At 44.0% G+C, this 24,185-nt stretch overlaps 1 protein-coding gene across 1 annotated transcript in view; it reads left to right on the top strand.

The window, feature by feature from the left end:
- PHYKPL (5-phosphohydroxy-L-lysine phospho-lyase) overlaps nt 1-24,185 on the top strand; it is a 460,271-nt gene that overhangs the window by 394,875 nt on the left and 41,211 nt on the right. The window contains exon 10 of the mRNA XM_069652639.1: nt 4,657-4,746. Coding sequence (XP_069508740.1) covers nt 4,657-4,746 — 90 coding nt within the window. The remainder of the gene's footprint in view (nt 1-4,656; nt 4,747-24,185) is intronic.

Here is a 24,185-nt window from a genome sequence, read left to right as displayed (position 1 = left end):
CTAAAAACTGAAGCGCATACGTTTGTTTTCTTTCCTACGTATCATTTCAAACTAGCGCGTGATTTTTTTCCCGTTACCTTGAGCCTGCTAGTGTGACTCTGCGCGTGAGAGTGAAGCGCGAGCGTGAACTTTGGACTCGCGTTTACTGTTCATATATGCGAGGGTTTTTTCTACGTGAGTTTGCGTGTGTATTATATTACGCGTTTCGTATCTGCGCGTGCGCAAGAACAAATCTATGTGGAGCTTCAGCGCAAGCTCTCAGAAGTGTCACGTGATAAAATAAAAGCGCGTGTGTTTTTTTCCCGCGGTTTGGATTTTCAGCGCGTGTGCGTATTTCCCGCGAATTGGAGTAAAGCGCCTGTGTTTTTTGCCGCGGTTTGGATTTTCAGCGCGTGTGCGTATTTCCCACGACTTGGAGTAAAGCGCGTGTGTTTTTTCCCGCGGTTTGATTTTCAGCGCGTATGCGTTTTACCCGCGGTTTGGATTTTCGCGCGTGTGCTGGATTTTTCCACGTGAAGATTTCATCGCAAGTTTAAAATTCGTTCCAGAGTAAAAGACACTCTAAAAAGAAAATAAAAATAAATACAAGAACTTAAAAGAACTTCCTTAAACTTATTTGAAGAACTTTAGACTTTGTTCAAGAATCTTGAGGTTGAGAAGACGAACTACAAAGTTAAATATTACATTCATGGACCTGCTGAGAAGGCTGAATGATCTTTAAGATTCTGGTCAACAAGTAAGGAAGTCTTGTCTGCTTATCACTTCTCTGGGCATACTGAAGAGAAGTACCAGGTATGGTTTTTTGACTATTTTGGTAAAGGATATAGAGTTTTAAGGTTAGTATAGTAACCCATTGAGTAATGAGGTGTATTACATGTTTATGTTTTAACTACAGGTGAAGAACCAGCGAGTTGATAGCTTCCAGCCTGGTGTTTATTTGTCCCTTCCCCCTTTCCCCTGGAAGTGAGGTAAACTGAGCGATTATATATATTATCAGCTCAGAGTGCCACATTTTGGGTGGATTGTCGGGGGTTCAGCAGCTTCCGCAGACACCAGGATCTCAGCCTGACAGGGACACACCGTGGAGTTTCAATGCAGGTGTCCACGGATCCCTCTGGTTACCCGTCAGGAGCATCACATCCCTCAGCTGCAGGAAGAGATACCGGCCATGCTGCGAAAAGGGGTGATTGAACTAGTTCCCCAACAGCTCCGAGAGCCCACTCCACCAGAGCGATCGCTGTGACGATGGTGTTACTGTTTGTTGTGCCCCTGCTGGTTATCTGCAGGGCGGCTACGTGGATGTCCACGCACACCTTCACAAAATTCTACTGCATTGACAGGCATTCCAGGGAGGAGTCCTGAGTCGGCCAAGCAGTGCTATGCAACCTGTTCTCTTTAGGTGAGTCTGTTCCAGAAGTAAGAGTTGATTCCTTTTGTTGAGCCTTGCCACCTCCTTTGGTTGTCTAATGTTGTACTGCTATGTATTTGTTATTCGTGAGCATGTGAATCCATGCCAGACCCCATGCTGGAGAAGTAACAAGTTACTTACCTGTAACTGTTGTTCTCCAGCATCGGTCTGTCATGGATTCACATGCAAACCCTCCCTCCGTCCCCTCTGTGGCTCTTCTTGGTCATACTGCCACTTTAAGTGCTTACCAAAACTGAAAATGTCTGCCAGAGGAGGGGCTTAGGGAGAGGACTCTTTGGATGGGGGCAGTATGACCCAGAGGACAGTGATTGGTTTAAAGGAGAAATACAGTTTGTAAGTTAAAGTGAAACTGTATTTTCTTTTACAGAGGATTCCCAGCCTGACAACGGGGAATCTTCATGAGCATGTGAATCCATGCCAGACCCGTGCTGGAGAACAGTAGTTACAGGTAAGTAACTTGTTCCATCTCCCACATTAAGGGAGGTTGAGTCACAGCTATAAATGCCCACCAGTTTTTGTCCGGATCTCCAGACCGTGTGAGGCCGCAGTCCCAGACGCAGGCCTTCACTGTGCACCATGGCAGAGGCTTCCAGGAAAAGCCTTTTCAGGGCCTGCTCGAAATGTGGCTTAAAGAACACCTTGGTCGAAGATAGGCATCAGAAATGCATTTACTGCCTACATCCAGACCACAATGGGGACAGGTGTCCCATCTACCAGTCCTTTTCCTCTAAGACCCTTAAAGGTTATATAGAACAGTAGTTACAGTTAAGTAACTTGTTCCATCTCCCACATTAAGCGAGGTTGAGTCACAGCTATAAATGCCCACCAGTTTTTGTCCAGATCTCCAGACCGTGTGAGGCCGCAGTCCCAGACTCAGGCCTTCACTGTGCACCATGGCAGAGGCTTCCAGGAAAAACCTTTTCAGGGCCTGCTCGAAATGTGGCTTGAAGAACATCTTGGTCGAAGATAGGCATCAGAAATGCATTTACTGCCTACATCCAGACCACAATGGGGACAGCTGTCCCATCTACCAGTCCTTTTCCTCTAAGACCCTTAAAGGTTATAATTATAATTGGTTATTTATAACATGCTTAATACTCAGAGGTTTCCAACAGATGACCGGGGGATCGAACCTGTGTTGCTCCACTCGTCTTGTTTTGAAGGCAAGCGCTTTGCCCCAGGGCTATCCTCCCGAGATGTCATAGGAGGTTGGTGGCCTGGCTTGAAGAAGGTGCGAACGCCTCTGACTCAGCCTCCAGGCGCAGCCATGCCTCAGCAAGGGCCGGCAGATCCAAATAGCGTACCCCCTCGGCATCCTTTGAGGACACTAACCTGGGGAAGATACCAAAAAAGTGAAATCATCTTATGCTCCTTCTTTCTATTAGTCATGGACAATTGCTATGCCTATGAACACAGTGTCAACGACGGGTGCAACATTAGCCGCTTCGTCTAAGAAAAGCCGCTCAACGATGGCTCTTCCGTCGTAAGACCCTGCACTGTCGACCAGCCAGTATCCTTCTGCGAAGCGCAAGTCCTCGCACTCATCAACGAAGCACAGATCACTGTCATCAGGGTCTCTGTTGACAGCTCTGACAATGACTATCTCATTGACAACCTCGTCTTCATCACCTATCATCCCGTAGGTGACCACGTGTACGACCCCACCGCCGACTACCGTCACCACGGCCCTTACCCCCATAGCCAGGGTGACTCTGCCTCTGAGACCTTCTTCAGCTAGATCTGTCTCAGCAGCAGCTCTGTTGAGGTCGCCACAGGCTCCTGTGATTGCCTCCTTCTCCAAGGGTGCTAGTAGAGACAGGGAGATGCCTCCAGCTGTCCCCTTCCTTCCAAAGCTGACAAGTCCCTCGAGTCACCCAGCTGTCTCGCAGAGAAACTCAGCATCTCCGGCGGACAGTGCACCACCAGAAGCCAGGACACGTGCAGACTTGAAATCCGCTGCTGCAAAAAGGAAAGGACTAGAAAACAAGTTATCTCTGCCGACGCCCCAAGACTATGGAACCTCCTCCCCATCAGCATCAGACTTGCCCCTTCGCTCCTACAAATCAGAAAAGAACTCAAGACCCACCTCTTCAAGGAGTCTCTCCTCCTCAACACCTAGGCCATCACGTCGCGCTCCCCCCGTGTGCGACCTTGCTTACTTTACGCCATATGCCCCTCTCCTACCTGCCACTCTGTACAGCTGTACCACTCCTCTGTGTCTCCCTGTATTCTACCCTCGCTGCATGTCTGTTCTGTTGTTGCCTCTGAAAAGCGTTCTGTTATGCATCTGTACTGTTGTATACCTCTGTAGCGCTCTGTTGCTTCTGGAAGCTAGGCCCATGCTCAATAAATACCACAATAATAATAATAATAATAATAATAATAATAATAATAATAGGCCAGGCAGACCAGCACTCTGTCCCCCTGTGGGATCTTCTAGGGCGGCTCCTGCGGCTGCATTGATTCATTCACCCACCCTTTCAGAGGACGAGCTCCTGGAGGGTTTTGACCCAACACTTTGAAGGCCTTATTGCTCCACCTCCAGCTCCACCGGCTCAACCAATCCTTCCCACTCTTTGTAGGGTGTTTCTTAAGTGTAAAAAGGAGCATGATGGGCACTTTTCAACAGCTATCATATAGTTGGACAGTTTAGTACACACAGAAATATGCTTTTCAAGGGAAAAAAATACCTCTTTCAGAAAACTTCAAATCGAAAACTCTTGTGATTTTCGAATACCGTAGTTTCATTGAAACAAGTTTTGATAGTTGTAATCTTGGCGGACCTAATTTTGGTATGTTGATATATTTCGAGAGAGGGGTGTGAAAGGTTTGGGGGCAGGGTGGATGGTAAATTAAATTGAGCTACTTCAAATAGGTCAACTATAGTTGCCACTAAAGATTTGTGTCAACAAAACCACATGGAACTGTGATTTTCTCATTAAAGGAAAAATACACATATCTAATAAAAATTAGGTTTTATCAAGGTGCCTTGGAGCCATGCAAGGCAGCAATCTCAGCTCATAAACAGAAGCATAGTGGTAATTTGTTGCTTTAGACCATACTGTGTTTACTAAGCCTTGTAAATGTATGCCTGTTCATAAACAAGCTAGTCGCTATGTTTCCAGTTAAAGAGCTTTATTCAAGTTTATTTTTTCCATGAGATTTAAAGCCTAGAACAGAATTATTTGCTTTGGATAATTACTGATAATATAAATATTTTTTTTCAGGGGTGTTGGGTTGTTTATTGGTGTGGATCTGATAAATGATGTGGAGAATAGAACACCCGCTACTGCAGAAGCTGAATATGTCATACAACGGTATGTACTTTTTGGTTTAATAAAATCAAGTGTCTGCATTCAAAGTGTGTCCCAGAAAAATAAAGTAATTGCAGCATATTACAGTAAAGTTGGATGAATACAGTACAGTTATGAAAGTATGAATTTTAACTGTCAAAAGAAGTACTTAAATAATGCAAGTGGAAAGTTGCAGGTGAGGGAGGGAGGGCAGGCACAAGCAATGCATGTCTCTGTGTCCAAACTCCAAGGTGAACGGATTTATGGGCATGTGAAGAGCAATTGTTTAAGAAGGAGGTGAAAGGCTTCACGCGTCTTTCTTAATAGGCTGGGTAAATAGGTTGTCACCAAAGGTTCAAAAAGCGGCAGCACACCTCTTGAAAATGTATGTGTCGTGTTTGTGCATAGGCAACAGTCCGAGAGGAATAAGCACCTGGGAAAACCTCTCCCTATAGACATCTTCCTTTGTGAGTGAAGCAATGGCACCTTGTAACTAATGTCATGGTAAGGTCTGCCCCCACCAATAGATTCCCATGGTTGGGCCGAATCGGGAAATCATAGGTTGCTTTTTAAAAAAAATAAAAGTCTCACGTGGTCTCCCTTAGCACCTAGCGAGATACCACACTTATTAAAAACATGTGTGTCTGTTATCCACATAATAGGAGACATGAGATCTATTTGGAGATTTTGTCATTCTTTGTGTGATTGTGTAGCCAGCAAGACAAGGTAAGGAGATCCCCCAAATATATTGGTGCCTAAGTGCAGAATGTAGCGTTTCTCTAGAAGTCTCGAGTCTATGAAAAGTCAAATCCAGTGGCAAACTACTTTAAATATGAAATTGGCAAACTGAGTGTTGTAATTGACAAAAGCTGCACAACTCTGCCCAAACTGAACTCTAGTCAACCTCTATGCTCCATTTCCTGTTTGGGCCGCTCCTTTTTTATGTGGTGCAAGGGCCAGACCTCTGATCACGGGATGCCGGGGCGCTTCTGTGTGTTTGCCGGCAGAGGCCCGAAAAATGCCAGAGAAAGCCGGACAAGCCTGAGAAAGGAAGCTGGGTCACTGTGGGCACTTCAGCAGCTCCACCAAGTAATGATAAGTGCCAGGTACATGAGCTGGGTAATCCCAAGCAAGTAGGTTGGGTCACTGGGACATAAAACAGAGAAAGGTAATGAATGAGGTTTCGAGACCTGACACTTTGACAAAAGTAATACTGAATATTGGAACTGTGTAAGTGTGAGAAATACCAGCATGAAGAGAGAACCTGGCAGAGGATTATACCAGGTGTTTGGACATTTAACAAAGGAAGAAAACGAAATTGGGTTTGAGAGCCAGTGTTTTGGTCACAACAATACGAAATATTGAAACTGTGGGAATGCAAGAAATGCAGGAATACAGAGAGAGCCTGGCAGGAGAGTATACCAGGAGTCTGGCGAGTCTGGGACCCACACCAAAATTGTGTTACTTTGAAAAGAAGATCCCAAGGAAGAGTCATACCCTTGGGGTTTTGAATTACAGTATTTGGGGAAGGGAGTTTCTTCCCCTGGAGTGGATTGTAATACCAAGAGGAGAGAGACATCCTCTTGGGACTTAAAGAACGTGCTTGTTCTTTGGAACTTTTATTTTTGGTGGAGAGTAACCTGGGGAAGGGAGCCATTCCCAGGAACTGTGAACAATATCCTTTTGGTACTTGTGTTGGATTATATCTTTTTGTTGAACTTGAACATTTGTGCACTTTTGCAAGTCAGGTACAATACCCGTAGCACCTTAAAGTTAATTTTAGAAGGCAAGAGCTAGGATAGGATTTCGGACACAGGACGTTTTTGCTTTGGACATCTTGACACAGGACAGAACCTTAGTTTTGGTTGAAGCAGCAGGGAAATGCCTCCAAGATTGGGGACAGTGAGGCATTTTCCAACCTCTTTGTTTAATAAAAGTCTGTAACCAATACCATGAGTCTTTTTGGGTCTGCGTCTCAGTCCTGGTTCATCACAGGAGTTTTAGGGGAAGGAATATGGTTGTGATAGTACAGTTCATGATTACTCGTCAGTAGTGGATCAGACTAATGTGGATCGGGAAAAGCGGGAAAGAACACAGCCCATGATGCCTAGTCATTTTCTGTGAAGGCATTTTCTAGTACATCGGTTGCGTAGTTGTAGAATTAGCGCATGGTTGTGTGAAGGACACGAGATGTGCTCAATCAGGCCCTTGAATTGTGAATGCTTCTTCGCCAGATATTATTTTTGCATGATCCTTCCAGTAACAGAGGATAATATGATGATATGATAGGTTATTTATAACGTGCTTAATACCCAGAGGTTTCTAAGCACGGACCTGGGGATCGAACCTGTGTTGCTCCGTGTCGTCTTGCTTCCAAGGCGAGCATGTTGCCCCTGAGCTATCCTCCCAAGACTAATAACTTGGAAGTACCAAGCTGCCTTACTGACGTGCCCGAACCAAGAGTTGGCATTGTATAGTTGAATGCAGGAAAAGCAAAGGGGAACGTTGAAAGTGAAAGGGAGTTAATCTCGATCCTCCAAGAACCATAACTGCTTGGCCAGCTGACGAATAATGATGATATTGTTTGTTTGTTTGATATTTATTATGCGCGCCAGACCTGAAGGTATTGGGGCGCAGGCAGAAGTAGGAAGTCATACAGCTTGGTACATAGGTTACATATTGGTCCCTCTAGTTGTACAATGGGATATATGAAAGATTTCTCCTCCGCAAAAAGGTCTTGCCAGAATCATGTTAGACATCATATTCTCTTTTCAAGTAATCAAGTGAAGAAACATGTTGGGCATTCCACAAATTGTTAGCCAAGGTCTTGTTGCCAAATATCCTCAGTCAAAGACTGTTTAGGCAGAGGCCATTTGTTGTTCAATCCTATTCTCCGTCTCCATCTTTGTGCAGCGATGTGCGCATTCTCAAAGAACAAGTCTAGGAAGTGATCCCTTGAATATCTGTTGTGTTCATAACAAATATTCTATTGTGTTTTGCTATTAAAATAAATCATTTATTTAACCAAAGTGCAATCTTCTACACATCTAAAAATAGCCATTTCATTCAAACATAAACAAGTTATCCAAAAAATCAGTTACAGTACAATACTTAAGTGCGTTATTAGACATAACACCCACATCAATAAAAAGAAACAATGAATGCGTCTACTCTACATCAAACACATTAATAGAGAAACAAAAAAAAGAACTAACACACATTAACCATTGACACACAAATATACAAATAAACACAAGATTACATGTTAATGTAATTACGACACATTTCTTCATGTATCTTCCCAGTTTTAGCTTTCAGAATGTGTACTAAATACACCTAGATCAGGGAAAAATGAACGACAGTTTGTTGAGTTTGGTGTTTCAGATGCCAACTCGAGTTTCAGCTACGTGGGCATGCTTATTCTCTCGACCAGGCCTTCTTCTGGGGTGGCATATTTCGTTGAGTAAGGTGCTCTAAGGATAAGTATATCCATAGACTTATCTAAAATATATAATATGCAGATATAGGTACCAATGTAAAGTGCACCATTGTGTGTTTCAATCAACTGCAACAACATTTTAGGAAGGGGTCTATGTGAAATTGGACGCACCCGTTTAATGAAGGGCTATATTATAATTTCGAAATTATTACTGCAATTTCAATCAAGGACCATATGTTTTCTCCACCTTATTCACAGGTCCCCTGACCTGCTGAAGAAAAATGATAGCACGCTAGATAGCCTGGTTCCCGTTGATTTCATATGGCACGGTACAGACAGAATGGCAAACCTGGAATGGAACACTGACTAAGCCTACCTTCTCTTTTGGTTAGTGCATTTGAGCAAAAAACGCTACATGACTCCCCAGGTGTTATCAGGATCTCCATCTGTAAGATAGAACAAGCTTGCTCAAAGACAAGTATACAAGCCTACTCTTAAGCACCAAAAAAGGGCAAGGAGATGCGCTAACCTGCTAAAACGTACTAAGGTCACAGTTAGCAGAAAGTAGTAAAACTCACTATGATGGTTTGTATGTTTGGGAGTCATGGAGCGTATTCGCTCGAATGCACGAGCCCAGCAAGGAGGTAGGCTTAGTCATAGTCTTCCATTCAAGGTTTGCCCTCATGCCCGCTCCGGTTTGACCCGGCCCACTTAAAACCCTGAGGTCATCTTTCATGAAGCAGTCTTTCCCAGACGATCTTCAGCCACAATATATGTACGCACACGGTCTTTACACATAGCCTTCCTACCTGGAAGAACCAGAGAAAGGAAACCATCTAAGAGCATTGAAAAGGATCCTGAATAATAATGCTGCTCTCACCAAGACTAATGCAACAATTAGGCTTGTCCTATCATTAGGGGGAATACAGTACAAACCCAATAGGTATCTTATATAGTCGTTGTTGGCAACCTGGACAGTGGGTTTAAAGTAGCCTAAAACACAATTCTTCTCATTGGTCTGTTGCCTTCAAAATGTCTTCCAGCCTTGCCTGTCTTTGGAAGGCCTTAGGTGTTGAGCACCCCTTGCTTAACCCCCCCCCCCCACTCTGTTTGTCTACTGACCACAACCTACCTAATTCAGCAGGCTAAAGTTGTGAAAATGTCTTGCATGTACTTTTGTACTTTGTCCCTAAGGCAACAAACAAATGTGCTTTATTAAGTGTTTTTAAGTATTCAACTTTTTACACTTTTTCAGAAACGTGAATGCACCATTACCATTTAAAAAGCAAGAAAAACAAAAATGAAAATTCTTAAAAACCAACAATTATCAAATTCACTGAATTAATAGCTTTTACAAAATATTTGAATTTCATATAGAATTTCCCATTATACTAAATCCTTGCATACACATTTCATTGTTACAATATTTAAGATAGTTTCATAACTAGTTAAAATTATTCTAGACCAAACAAGATCAGTATTGAAAAAAAGGTTCATGGTACACAGTCTCCAAATGTTTCAAGACTTACCATCTGAAGTTCATTACATTCAATAACCAAGTATCTGAGTGTTTCTACTACAGACCTACAAAGCCTGCCTAGTCTCTGGTTACTAGGTATATTTTCCTGAGCACCCATCACCTCTCTAGTAGGAAAAAGATTTAATTTAAATCTCATCATTTCATTTCTATGTAACTTTGAGGTATTCTTTTTTACACATGCTGGTAAAATATCTAATCCTCCATTTCAAATGATAAAATAAGGAATAATTCATAGCCCCCGCCCGACTCTTAATCCAGTCCCACTTATAAATGTTCTTCTTAACTCTTTCAGGATTCAGCGTCGGATCTGCAATAGTCAAATCAACCTTAGTTAAAATCAAATAGCTGGTCGCTTCCATGTGGATAATATTTTACATGCACCTTCACTAGCTGCCAGATTTAAATTTGAAAATGGAGTATTTACAGGTGGAATGAAAATTGTCCTTAGCATTTGGATTTCTTTCGTGACCTATGTGCCCGTGGTGTTTCCCTGTTGCAACTGAGGCATCTGAACATGGAGCATGTAGGTTTCTTTGGGATGGCCTGATTCACAGCTCACTTAATGTTATTTTATGTTAATAATAATGTCTACTGCGCCCACCCCTACCAGGGTGGGCTTTGAACACTGAGACTCACCCGGATAGAGGTTTATTGTACCCCCACCCGGGTAATCTAGACTGTAATCTGTGGGGTAACGAAAATGGGAAAAGGTGTGAGGATATGACAAGCCGGTATTAAAATAGAGGCTAATGTGGAAAGGTGCAAGGAAGTTTGAGGGGGTGAATATGGTTGTGATAGTACGGGTTCATGATTAATCGTCGGTAGTGGATCAGACAACTGTGGATCTGGAAAGGGAAAGAACATGCCCATGAATCCTGTCAATTTTCTGTGATGGCATTTTCTAGTACATCGGTTGCATAGCTGTAGAATTAGCGCATGGTTGTGTGATGGACTCTGTGCTTAATCCGGCCCTTGAATTGTGGACGCTTCTTCACCAGATATTATTTTTGCATGTCCCTTCCAGTAACATGCAGATAGAAGTACCAATGTAGAGAGCACCACTGTGTGTTTTAACCAACTGCAACACCATTTTAGGAAGTTGTTGATGTAAAATTGGACATACCGGTTTAATAAAGTGAGATATTATAATTTCTAAATGAAATCTGAAATTTCAGTCAAGGACCATGTGTTTCCTTCACCTTATTCACATGTCCCCTGACATGCTGAAAAAAACGATGAACAAGCCAGATAGTCTAGTTCTCGTTGATTTCATTTGGCAAGGTACAGATATAAGGTCAAACCTTGAATGGAACACTATGACTAAGCCTACCTTCTTTTTGGGTTATGCATTCAAGCAAAAACGCTCCATGACTGCCCAGGTGTTATCAGGCTCTCCATATGTAAGATAGAAATTAGCTTGCGCACAAACAAGTATACACGCTTCCTATTAAGCACCAAAAAAGTGCAAGGAGACCCACTTAACCGCTCCAACGTACTAAGGTTTCACATAGCAGAAAGTACTAAAACTCACCACGGCGGGTCGTATGTTGGGGAGTCATGGAGCGCCTTCTCTCGAATGCACTAACCCAACAAAGCGGTAGTCTTAGTCAAAGTGTTCCGTTCATGGTTTGCTGTTATTTCCGCCCCGGCTAGCCCTGGCCCACTTAAATCCCTGAGCCCATCTTTCATGAAGCAGTGTTTTCCAGACGATCTTCAATCACAATATATTTAGGCACACAGTCTTTACACGTACAGAGCTTCCAAGTTTCTCTGTGGCAAGCATGAGCAGGTCACCCAGTCGTGTCCTTTTCTTTTGAATTCTGCATCTTGTATTTCTTTCTTTGCGATTTTAAAAGTATCAATACTTCAAAGCTCCAGAATTCTAAGAAAAATAGGCCTGGATAACCTTCTCACGCACACTAGGGGAAACATGAGAGCTCTGGACATAGAACCTATTCTGCATAATACCTTCATTGACCAACTCATTATACAGCTCTCTTGAAACGTTTCCCATTGTTGTTTACAGAGATGGATATTTGGGAAATTGGCTGTCAAAATACATCATTCTATTCCCTTTCTGCACCCTGCATACTTAAGAATATTTGTCCACTGGGGAGCCTTATGTCCTGCCAATATGGCTGACGTATCTATCAAGTGTAGCCAGTTTATCAGAGTACTAGTGCTAATAGCGATGGGTTCTATGCTCAAGTGATGATGTATGGCGCTATACTATGTGAACGTTGGAGACAGGACCTGTGAGGAAATGTACTCCCACCTCCACCTGTAAATAAAAAAATATGGGTAAAACTGCAACCAATAATAAAGACAGACCAGGGGATGGCTATACCACTCAATAAACGTCCTAAAAGTATAAAGTGAATTAATCAACATATCAGATACAAGGAATGAAATAGCATCACACGAAAAAACACAACAGAAATATTTCTTTCCAGACCCCTGAGAAAAGATTTCTATTGTTTCAACATACAGTTATGTGCCAGTTGTTACTCTCTCTCTCCAAGAATTCACAATTGCATTCCCCAACATGACTTTTGCCACTTAAACACCAAGGCAGCTGCAGCAGTCTTTCATACGAAAAACAACTGGGTTCCGAAGGATAATAGTAAAAAATAAAAGCCTACATGTTTTGTTTGAAGATACCCAGTGACAATGCTGTGTGATCCAGCCATGATTACCCTGTGTGGGAGGACGTAGGCTCCTTGCTGGGGAACACCCGTTGGTCTTCTGGTGGAGCTCCTGCACCTGCTGTGCTTTTTGATTATACGCATCCACACTGCTGCAGATAAGAAAGAGGCAGTTTATTCCTTATTTTTTCTTAGCTTTAGCCCGGGTTCCCATGTGGTGCTCTGCAGGATCACAGGACAGGCTTGCTTTTTTCCCCTTCTCCCTATTTCATCTTCTACTAATGGATTCCCTCCTCACACAGATTCCTCATCTTCGATATCAATCTCCCAGCCTAGCCGCTCTTCGGAAAATGTTCTGCAACCATGGGGCTCAACGCAGCTCTATGTCTACGCAGAGGCGTAGCCAGGATTGTCTAACAAGTGGGGCCTGAAGTTAATGTAGTTGGACCCACCACAGTGTCATTAACATCTGTAAATGCCCACACAGCATGGCGGAGTGGGCATTTACATATTTTGGGACGGCCTTGCCCGCTCAGGCCCTACCCTGACTCTGACTCTGCCTCTGTGTCTGCGCACCCCATGCAAGATATGACATCAAGGCCAGTAAATATTGAGGCGCTACTCCCTGTGACCTCAATGTGCCAAATCAATCAAAGTCCCCAGGTTTTAAATCCTGCGTCTGCGTCGACTGTAGACGTCAGATGTCCGCCTCGGATCCCCATAGGAGCGGTCTCTAGTTGTGCTTGAGTTGTGCCAGTCAATGCACCAAAATGCACTTTTTGAAGAGGAGGAAAAACTGTTGACCATCCTTAATAAGGAGAAGGGTGACAAACTGACTTGTTCAAAATCGCCCCACACTGAACGTTCCACCAAAGAACTGTCCCTGTTCCATAAAGGCAAAACAAAAAGAAAAGAAGAAAAAGAAGCACTGCAAGAGGTCTCACTCAGAAGACCTTTTAAGCATCATTCTTCCACATGGAGGAAAAGTAGCCACTGTTCCTGGGACTCCTCAGAAGACCGGGCCCGCAAGTACCTTTCCTTACCCAATCCTCTACTCCAGAGGAATGGGAGGCCTTCTGGCTTAAGATGCTCAACATCTTTGCCAAAGCGCCAGTGGTTTAGGCTCCAGTGGCTACACCCTTAACGCTGACAGCTTCGCCATCAGCCCTGCCGGCGCTCAGACGAGCAAGCGGAGACACCATGAACGCACTGGACCCTACACCCATGGGCTCAGTCACATTGTAGACCGATAAGAACCCGTCTCAAGGTTTCACTGCTCTGTCTCCAGGTGTTGGTCCTCCGACCCTGACATTTCCCTCTGCGGCAGCGTCGACCGATGCCAGTGACACCGGAGTTTGTCCGGATTATCATCCACTCCATAGGGATGGATTCATGTCCCAAATGGTTAACATTTATGATGTTAAGAGGGGCCCGATTCCATTTGGATTGGAACCCCTTCATCCCTGGAAAGTAAGGGACTTCCCAAAGGAATTCTATGGATAGAAGGTGGTTTGGTGGACCTTGCTACTGATCTTCGGGACACACCTGACCAGACCCCTCGCCAGAACTAGACATGCTCCCTGCTTCTACTAGGTAAGCCACAGGGGCTTTTCAGTGCCTGATAGCTAAAGTAACGGATACCTTTGGGTTATCGGAACCCTCTCAACCCAAGGTGGAGTATGAGCTAACTGAAATTCTGGATGAGGGCCCGAAGAAAGAGACCCTACAGCTGTTCGACCAGGCAGTGGAAGCACTGGTCTTTGAACTATGATCCAAGCCTGTCTCAGTTCTAACTGTTGACTGAGAACTAGCCAAAAAGCACAGGCCAGCACATTCGGCCTACTGTTCCTGTCCTCCCACGCATCACCTGAAAGCTTAGTTGTCCAGGACGCAACAGCGAACCGGAAAACATCTTTCCCCTTTTTGCCCCTGGACAGGGAGAGCAATAGGCTGGATGCATGGGGAAGAAAGGAATTTCCTCAGTAAACCTTGGCCTGATATGTATAAATGCCTCCTGTGCCCTAGCCACATTTTCATTTGGCCTTTGGCCGGTCATTTCGGAGGCAGTAGAACACATCCCTGTGGGTAACTTGAGGGGTGGTTTTGAGGCCTTAGTAAAGGACGGCAAGGATGCTTCCATCAAATCCTCCAGTCTGGCTGTGACAATGCTGACTACGTGGCCAGGACTATGGTCACATTGACAGTGCTGAGGAGATACTCATGCGCACAACCGTCTGGTCAAGTTTTGCCCCTGATGTCCAGGCAGAACCTCTGGAACTGCCGTTTGACGGCAACAATCTGTTAAACTCAGAAATTTCAGGATTCGAAATTGACTGTGAAATCGTTGGGCCAGGCTGTGCAACTGCAACACCCTGCAACCGCACAGGCATAGGCAGGGTGTCCCTTTGCCTCATGCAGAAGTGAACCCCCTCATGGTAATGGTAATGTATATTTATAAAGCGCCTATACACAGGCAAGTGTTTTCAAAGTGCTCAAGGAGGGTGGGAACACAGGGAAAAAACAACAGTCGCTCAGAGCCCTTGAATTTCTGAGACGATAACGGTCTGCACAGGCAGATTAAGTGAATATGATACATTTAACAGTTTAGATACAGCAAATGGGCCTAATGGCGATTCTGCAGTCTTTTCAAGTGCACATTAAGGGGTGAGAAAAGGGAGAACAAACAGAACTATCTTCATCCAGAGCTGTATACAGATCGTGCAGGCCGGGCAAGGGAGGGGCAGGGGTCCAAGGCCACCCAGTCGGTAGAGACTGAGGACGTGCGGAGAGAGAAGCTCTCTAGGATTTAGGACTGGCAGGGGTTCCTGGGGACCTGTGAGACTGAGGTACACCAGGCAGAAGTCAGTAAGCTGTGTGGAAAGGAGGGAAAGAAGGAAGGGCAGCGAGCTAGATGGATGCCTTGACGGTCAAGTGGAACTTAGACCTCCTCTATGCATCTCTGCCAATTCATGTCAAACCGCTGGTTCTTAGGAGGCTACGCCTGTTGGGTCCGCACTGATCTTGATCGCTCTGGGCTGAGCCTGGAGATTATGGTATCCGGAGTTGCTACATATGGCCATCTGCCCTCCATGGAGCCTTCCATAGAGAGCAGACATCTTCTCCCAATCAGAGGCATGAATCCTGCATCCGAACCTTCATGCTTGGCTGCTGAAAGTGTTAGTCCAGAAACGACCCTATAGTATGTATATTATGTATATTATGTTGGCCAGAAACCAATCGCATCATGTGCCAGACATCGCCAGCACGGAATCGTCAATGTAATAAGAGTAACCAGAGCGCGTCCATTTTGTGAAATATCTGCCATTTTCTTTTTTCTTTTCTGTAAAACCGCTTTGCAAAATGTATTCTGTACTTCAAGCTCATGCACGGTGCAAGGCCACAGCCTGAATGCTGAAAGGCCAACACAGACAGGAATGTCAGACAATACAGAAATACATTGTTTTCCTCCCTCACGAAGTCCTTGGAGGCCAGCAGAAACTACATCTAATCAGCGGCCCAGGTGCCGGCCTGTCTCGCAAACTCTGTAGCAATAGGCAGTTAAAGCATGAATTATATTCTTTCTAGCGGTACTCCTTCGCGGAGACTGGTATTTTCTGCCTCAGAACTGTCTGACCCATGGTACATGAATAGAAACGCATAGATAACGTGCTGAGGAATGTTTCTCTCCTACGAACATAATATCCTTGCTGTACTAAGAGCTCTATGTTCTCCATAACAAATAACTATCTCTGCTACTGTTGCTAAAATAAGTATATTTAGACTGAATAGGGACTTGTCATAATTGTCATGATTGTCAATCACCGAACCCTAGCCTAAAAGATACCTTATGGGCGGTTTGAATTGCCTTCTAAAGATTGCATGTTATGTATAAATATTGTTGCTTGAGTGTTGCTCGCTCTCTTGCATCTCACGAGGTCTGGGTTCACATGTTGCAAGACGTTAGACCCCAGTCGCCCGACTGAGAATACTTTGAAATAAACCAGAATTGTTTAGAAAAGCAAACCTCTTGTCTGTCGTGTCACTAGCATCTGGTGATTGTGCCTTAGTTTCCATATGAGGGGTCTTTATGGCCTAGCAAAAGGTTAAGGTATAAGGAGTGGGATTTGTTAGAGGACGTCCTTCACATGCTCCTATCTGCTAGTAGACGCGACATAAAATCCATTTATGCCTGCACGTGAAGTATATTTTCGACTTGGTGTTGGGAGAAGGATATGGACCCTTTTGCCTGCTCCACATCCTCCGTTTTGGATTTTCCACTCTGTGGCTCACATGGGCATACGGATTGCTACTGTGAAGGGTTACCTTGGTGACATTTTGGTTTTCAAGGGGACATCCGAGCAGGGCTTGATTTTCACTATCCCCACTGTCATGCATTTTTTGTGGTGATTGTGTAATCAGTTCCCCCACCCCAGTTTGTTTCGTCATGGGACTTGAATTTAGTATTAACATCGCTTATGTTCACTCCATTTGTGCCCACCCATTCTTGTTCATCAAGATTGCTCACCTGAAAGGTGATTTTCCTAGCTGCAATCACTTCCACTAGGTGGGTGAGGGAGCTCCAAGCTTTGTCAGTTAAACCTCCCTACTTGGTTTTCTCCAAGGACAAGGTAAAATTGAGAGTGAGACCATCCTTTCTTCAGAAGAGTTTCTCTGATTGTTGTCCCTCAAAACGATTAACCTTCCTGTCATTATTCCTCTGCCTCACTCTTCCAAGGCAGAGGAACGATTCCCTCGGCTGGATCCAGTGCGGGCCCTCAGCTACTACTTCAATCGGATGACAGAGAACAGGAAAGATGATCAGCCTTTTATTAGTTATGCTGGTACCCAGGCTGGCAGGGCTGTGACCAAACAAGTTGGTTCAACCTCTGCATCTCAGAATGCTATGATCTTGCTGGTAAGGATGTGCCCGAGGGTCTCGCAGGCCCAAAGGACTGGCTGCCACCTCAGCTCTGCCGTTCTTGACATTTACCAAGCGGCTATGTGGGCTTCTTTTCACACGTTTGCTAAAAATTACTACTTTGATTATCAGTCTGGTCCGGACGCTCGTTTTGGCAGAGCTGCCCTTCAGAGATTTCTAGTTTTAGGTGTGTCCGTGCTCTCCTCCCTCCTCTAGAGCTACATACTGCTATGGGAGTCTTTCAAAGATGGAAAATCCCTGGGAGGAAGGAATCCATTAGAAAAACTAATTAATTACTTCTCAATATTCTTTCTGATGGCTATTCCTCCTACAGATTCCTCATCAGTTTCCCAAACTACCACCGCTTGGTGGATAGCTAGTATACCTTGGTTTGCCGGTCCTTCAGCATCAGAGTGCTATAGTATCATATCCAGCACGGGGTGCATAGATGTGTGAGGCGGAGCTGCCTTTTGCCCCTTGGCGGTGGAAAGAGTTCAGAAGAGCAACTGTGCTAGAAGATAGATATTCAATATGATATATCCGTGGGAGGAACATCCATCGGAATGAACATTACTGACAGTTAAGTCATTTCTTCTTCACCTGCATGGTCATGAATGCCTTGCGGCAGGCAATTCCCTTTCTTCTCTTTGCCATACTCTCTTAATTGTCAATGAGAACTGTGGGTAGCATTAGGTGAAGCTCTGTTTTTCCATTTATTCTTTTTCCTTTCACATTATGCATGCTGTATGTGGCATCGGTCCTGCGCCTCGTTTTCATCTTCCTCTGTCTTGCTTCTGCAAACCACTGGAGGACACCTTCATTTTTCCCTTATTCTCTTTTTCTGCCCACCTTTTCTTTTTTTCTGCACCTGTAGTTAGTAGATTTCACCGAGGGCTATGTTTTCCTTCTTTTTTTTTTCTTTCCCACACCACACTGTCTTCATTTGTTTGTTTACTTGTAGACCCGTGATGCTCAAGTGGCAAGAAGCAATGTGGTGAACCATACACAGCCTCTTCTTGCTGAGAGCTGTTGCCATTATTTTTCTCTGCCTTTCTCTAGCAACTGGGAGTTAGTCAATATCATCAAATCATGGCGAGTTGATCCTCCGCTCAAGGGCATTACAATCGCAAGAGGGTGAACATTTTTGTGAAGAGCGATATCCTGAGAGTTGCATCAAAAGACAAAGATTAACACCTAGCAAACCCCAAACAATTGTGATGAGTCACTCAAAACCTCAAAGACTGTAGTGACTTTGTTTGTGCACCAGCTGGAGGAACCATGCTAAATAGAGGTAAGGACAGATGGCCTACAGTCCTTAAGCAAGTGCATTTGCTCAAGTGTCCCATAACCCTCTTTTCAGTCACCTGGACGCATTGGTAGTTTTGCTTTGTAAAACAAACCTATTGAGCCTGATGTTCTGGGCTCCGAGTGGTTTGTTGATCTCCCGGCAGCAGCACATGGTACTCAGGAAACGTACAACTTTAGCTTGGGCGGATCATCTTGGCATGGGACTCTTCATTTCGAGTCTTACTATGCAAATTATAGTCCCAATCCAGAAAATAATAAGATTACGAAATATTCAGCAATGTCATTGCAGCCAACAAAGCTGTTAATTACTCTTCCTGCTTTATTAAATCAGATGCAGAAGTAGTAAACACCAGTGATGCACGTCTGGCAATACATAATGCCCTTTGTCATATTTGCACCGCACAAGTCAGTATCCATATACAAAGATAAATAAAACAGCCTCGGAGCAGAATCGAATAGGACAGCTGCTAAGCAGATCTGAAAAGAATTGACTCTCATCTAAGTTCGTCAATAATAATATGATGTTTAAACAAACATTATTCAGTAATCAAATAGAGGCCAGCGTGTGGTGATCATCAATTCTGGATCTCCTTCTATTCAGATTCCATGCAGGGTTCCTCAGGGAACCCCACATCTTCTCATTGCTTTTCAAACTGTCCATCCAGCTGCTGGCAAAATAACCTTTTTTCATTTAACTTGAAATGTTACATCTACAGTGACAATACCAGATTGTGCTTCATTTGGACAAGCTTGACATCTCTGAATCCAATTTCTATTAGGGTGTGTAGGCAGTTAGCAGTAGGATGACATAAACAGGTTGCAATGTAACGCTGCAAAGACTGAGCTTCTTATCTGAGGTCCCACCTGCACTAGTATCCCTCCTCCTGGCCATCTCCTCCTTCCACTCATACTGTGTGTAAACTGGGGGTTCCCATTGATGACAAATTGACAAGGGTCCTAAAAATTAATACAATTATTTGCATCTGCTTCAGACAAATGCAACAAATCAAGAAACATCCTGTGTGTTTTTTTTATTTAACTAGTCCAGCTGGTAAATCTGTTTGTTTTGTGCAGACTGGACATTAATAATGTCATACACCATACCAAAGCTGTCCTAAATACTTGAGAAGGCAACTTTAATAGCTTCACAACACACTTCAATGGCTGCAGGTGGCAACATGATTCTTTGCTTTTCCATAGCAACTTGGAGGTGGTTTAATATCATCAAAGCTTGGCATGTTGGCCTCAAGCCAAGGGCACCACAATGCAGAGGTGACACACGACCAAATTCTACATGAAATACCTTGCCGGGTATCAAGCGCAGCTGCTCTTCAAAAGCTACTCTGGCTACCTCTAGCAGAACGTGTAACATTTAAACCTTATTATTCATAATGCATATTATCAATTTGCTGCCATCTTTCTTAGGAACACGTTTATTAAATATTTTCCTCTGTACATTTTGCGTTCATGCAGTTAGTTGCCTTTTTCATCTCTAGTATACAGTGAAATTGTATTTCCTTCCCATTAAGAACACTGAAGACCATCTCAAATTCAGAAAAGTTCTGAAAATGTTCTCCTTTCCACGTTAAGGTGGTTTCGTAATTCACAAATGGTAATATGCATACCGCATTGCCTAGGGCAATGGTGCCCTTTGGTGGCATAGTTTGCGCTTTGCAAAAACAACGAAACTATAGGAGACAAGAATTCTATCTTAGACATCACGCTACATTTCCGACACCCAACCCACAATAGGGCCAACATACACAACCTTACGTTTTTGCATCGCCTGCCGCCTCACATCAAGACATCAACAATTTCATTATGGACAGAATTAACGAAATCAGGGTGCACTTGGTCACAGAAAATGCCTTTTGCCCCCACCCGACATCAGTCCTGCAAAATCCCAATCTGGTAAAGCATTTGACCAATCACGTCCGATGAGCTGTCCACCATTCCCACATCACTTAAGCAAGCCTATGTCATATCATGACAACATCATCCCGCCTCCGTCGTGAAGGGGAGCCCGAAAAACACCACTCGCCCTCCTTCTGAAGATCGTCAAACACCTCTGTTTGGTAATGGATATTCCCCATCACTCTCAAAAGTAGACTACATCCACTTCTACAAAAAAACGGTTCCATGTGTTAATATCCCCGCAAAAATATCGACATACAAAAATATCGCCATATTTTTGCGGCGATATTAAGGCAGGGAACCTGCGGGGGACACACCCACAACACCTGCATTATTTTTAAAGGCGCAAGGGACAACCCCGCTCCTAAAAACCCCAAAAATGATCCCCCCCAAAAAATATCGCCTATGGCCGTTCCAGACGACCATATATACGGCGATATTTTTGGTGAGGATAATATGTAGTGATATCAAAAAGACAACACTCAGCCGCAACAATATCTGCTTTCATAGGCAAAATCCTAGCGAAAACTGTTGTATTGCAACTCCACAACCATATTACTCAACACAGACTTCTTTGACAACCTATCTGGCTTGAGGCCCAAACGCAGCACAGAGACTGCAACCATTCAGGTCACATTATGGACAAGGGAGACCCCTGTCTTCTTCGACTTCTCTGCTGCATTCGTCACAGTCCATTGCAACACAGGGGCTCTGCTAACCTCATGCACAGTGTTCACTGATGTTATCTTGAACTGGTTCTCATCCTACCTTACAAGCAGTCACCAGGCAGTTCAGATGGGTCATTTCAGTTCCAAACACCCCGCATTTATATGAAGAGTCCCACAAGTCTCAAGCCAAAGAAAAACAATATTCTTTAAGTAAAGAATGGGAAAACAGCAAGACATGAAGCAGCACAAACCTGAATGGGCAAAGAATTCCAGTATTTGGGAGTGAGAAGTGTAAAAGCCCAACATCAGGATTAGGCACAAGGGTGCTGGGAACCTAGACAAGCAGAACTGTTTTGTTGAATGGAGAGAAAGCGGTGGGTAGAATAGAGAAATCAAAGAAAAGAGATAGTGAGGAGCCAAGTAGTGGACACATTTAAATACAATAGAAAGAACATTAAACTATACAAGAATTAAATGAAGCTTGTGCAAAGGCGAAAGGAGATATGGAAGATAATGGAGACCGATCAAACAGAAGATGTGTAAGAATCAAAGATCGAATGAAGAGGCACAAAAGCATGTACTGCCAGACCAACAAGAGGAGGAGAAAAGTAATTGTGATGGGGAACAATAAGAGTAGTTTTTAAGAATTTAGTAGCCTGGCATGTAAGAGAAGGAAAACATTTTGAAATATTGAAAAGGGAAAGTTGAGATGCACATGTAGTGCGTGATATATAAAGTGAAATAAAAGTGAAGGCTCGGATAGATAACATCAAGATTACGAGCAGAGGTAGATAGAGGAAAAAACCTTGAGAAATGAGAAGGAGAGAGTAAGGGAACTGGTGTAGAGGAATGCAGAATTTCCTTTTTAGAGGGATTAAGATGGAGGGAATGTGAAAGTGTCCATGCCTGGATAGCAGACAGGCAAGATGAAATAGTAGAGTGGAATGACTCGGACAAAGCACACACATGAAATAAAGTCATCAGCATAGAAGTGACAGGATAGGTTAAAGGAAGAAATTACTTCTGAAAGAGGTAAAGTGTAAAGAGAGAGAAAAAGACCAAGAGCTAAACTGTTTGGGGTGTCATGAAAATCATCAGTCTTTACACTGAGACGTTGGGCCAATCCTGACACACACTTGCACCTCAAAGTCGCTGTGGACATGATGTTGTAATGGGGCAGATGAATATGCAGGTAATACCCACTGTCCCTACTCGGATGAGTATGAAAGACCAATTCCAATTCCTTCCCTTCGCCAGTATTGTCCAGGTGAGGAACAGTACCAGCTGAAACAGTCCTATCGCCCCTAGAGTCTAGGGGTAAAAGACGAAACAAACTAAAACGAAGTTGCCAGCATAAATTGAAGAGATGGTCTGACCAGTAGAGTGACAGTTATATATGTATGTAGCAAATTCATTAGATGACTATACACATACACACAAAGTACACTTAGCAGACACAAGTACATATAGACATGAAGAACACAGACATGAAGAATATTTGCACACATACATGAAGGACAGATGCATGCAGACATGAAGAATATTTGCACGTAGGCACGATGAACATATGTAGCACCTAAAAACAGTGGGCCTCATTCCGAGTTTGGCACAAAGGGATACTGGGTGCCGGTAATCCCTTTGCGCCCTATTCCGAGGTCCCTTAGCGGGTCCCGTCCTTAACGCCTGGTGTTACCAGGCGTTATGGACGGGGCCCGTTAAGGGACTTCAGAGCTAATAACGGTACCGCAATTTGCGGTACCGTTATTAGCACCTTCCCATTGAGCCCTATGGGGTCTGAAATGGGAATGGGGAATGGCTTTTTCAATGGGGATTTACCGGTCCCGCAAAGGTCGGAATAGACGGGTAAGTCCCCATTGAACGAGGGAGGACTCAGTACCGGTATTGGAGGTAGTCACGGCGCGGTAGTCATGGCGCTAATAGCGCCATGACTAACTTGTAAGAGATGCAGGGCAAAATGTGGCGAAGAATCAACCAAGGCACAGCCATTTTCCTAAGCGCAAAGGCTGCAGACGATTTCACAATTAACAAGGCCTCACAACCCACCATGTTGGATTTACAAAAACCCATATATTCAAGAAACTTGTCCGGACCCCAAGCAGTAGCTTATGATCAGAGCCAAGGTCAGAAACTAGGAAGGGAGTAGTGGATGGACGGAACGCAAACACGAGATAGGTTTCCAGGACGAGCCCTGGTAGACTCCCGAGTTCATACATTTTAATAAAAGCACAAACAACCATTGGTGTCCAAGTGCAGGAGATCAGTAAGCCAAGAGTCTTTGTAGCAAGTACTTGACTAGCACCACGAGTGGCCGCAAAGAACACAACATGCACGTTAGAATGAGCTAAAACCTTAATAAATAGAAGGAAATTCACTCTCAAACACGGAACCCCAACACGGGATCCAGATACGGAAAACAGTGCCTATTCATTATGTGCCAAACATAGATAGGACACGAGCAGAACTCCCTCAGCATGTATGCAGACACCAGACAGCACACAAGGCCAAGTTCAAAGAATAGGGAAGGCCTCATCGCCTCGGGATGATTAGGAGTATTCTTTCATTGGAAATATGGCAGCCCATGGAAGTCTCTTCCCCCACTTGTATCTCGCTCATATCTTAACGCCCTGTCAGAATGTCCAAGGTTGGTGAGCTCGATGACAACCAATAAGAAGTTCCCTTGCCACACACCTTTGATAGTGTTGACCAATTAGCGGTGCCTCTAATGATGATATAGAAACAGTACTTGTAGTAGGATGGACCCAGGTGAAGCATCAGATAGGTACCCACCAAGAGGGTGACTAACCCCTATATATCATATACATCGTTTGAGGCATTAACCAACCCCATTTCTCCGTAGGTTTTTGTAACTGGATAGAGAAATGTTATGTTTTTTCTGGTGTAATTTTGTAACAAAACTGACTTGCAATTGATGGGAATATGAGACCTATGAGATTAAATGCATGTTTGCTGTCCCGGCTTGGATTCGTTGATTGAATAAAGCTGTGTTTTC

The sequence above is a fragment of the Ambystoma mexicanum genome, chromosome 3p (assembly GCF_040938575.1).
Source record: "Ambystoma mexicanum isolate Mex_15411 chromosome 3p, UKY_AmexF1_1, whole genome shotgun sequence".
In the NCBI taxonomy this organism is placed as follows: Eukaryota; Metazoa; Chordata; class Amphibia; order Caudata; family Ambystomatidae; genus Ambystoma; species Ambystoma mexicanum.
The sequence above is the reverse complement of the archived record's forward strand: the minus strand, read 5'-3'. Positions and strand labels throughout refer to the sequence as shown.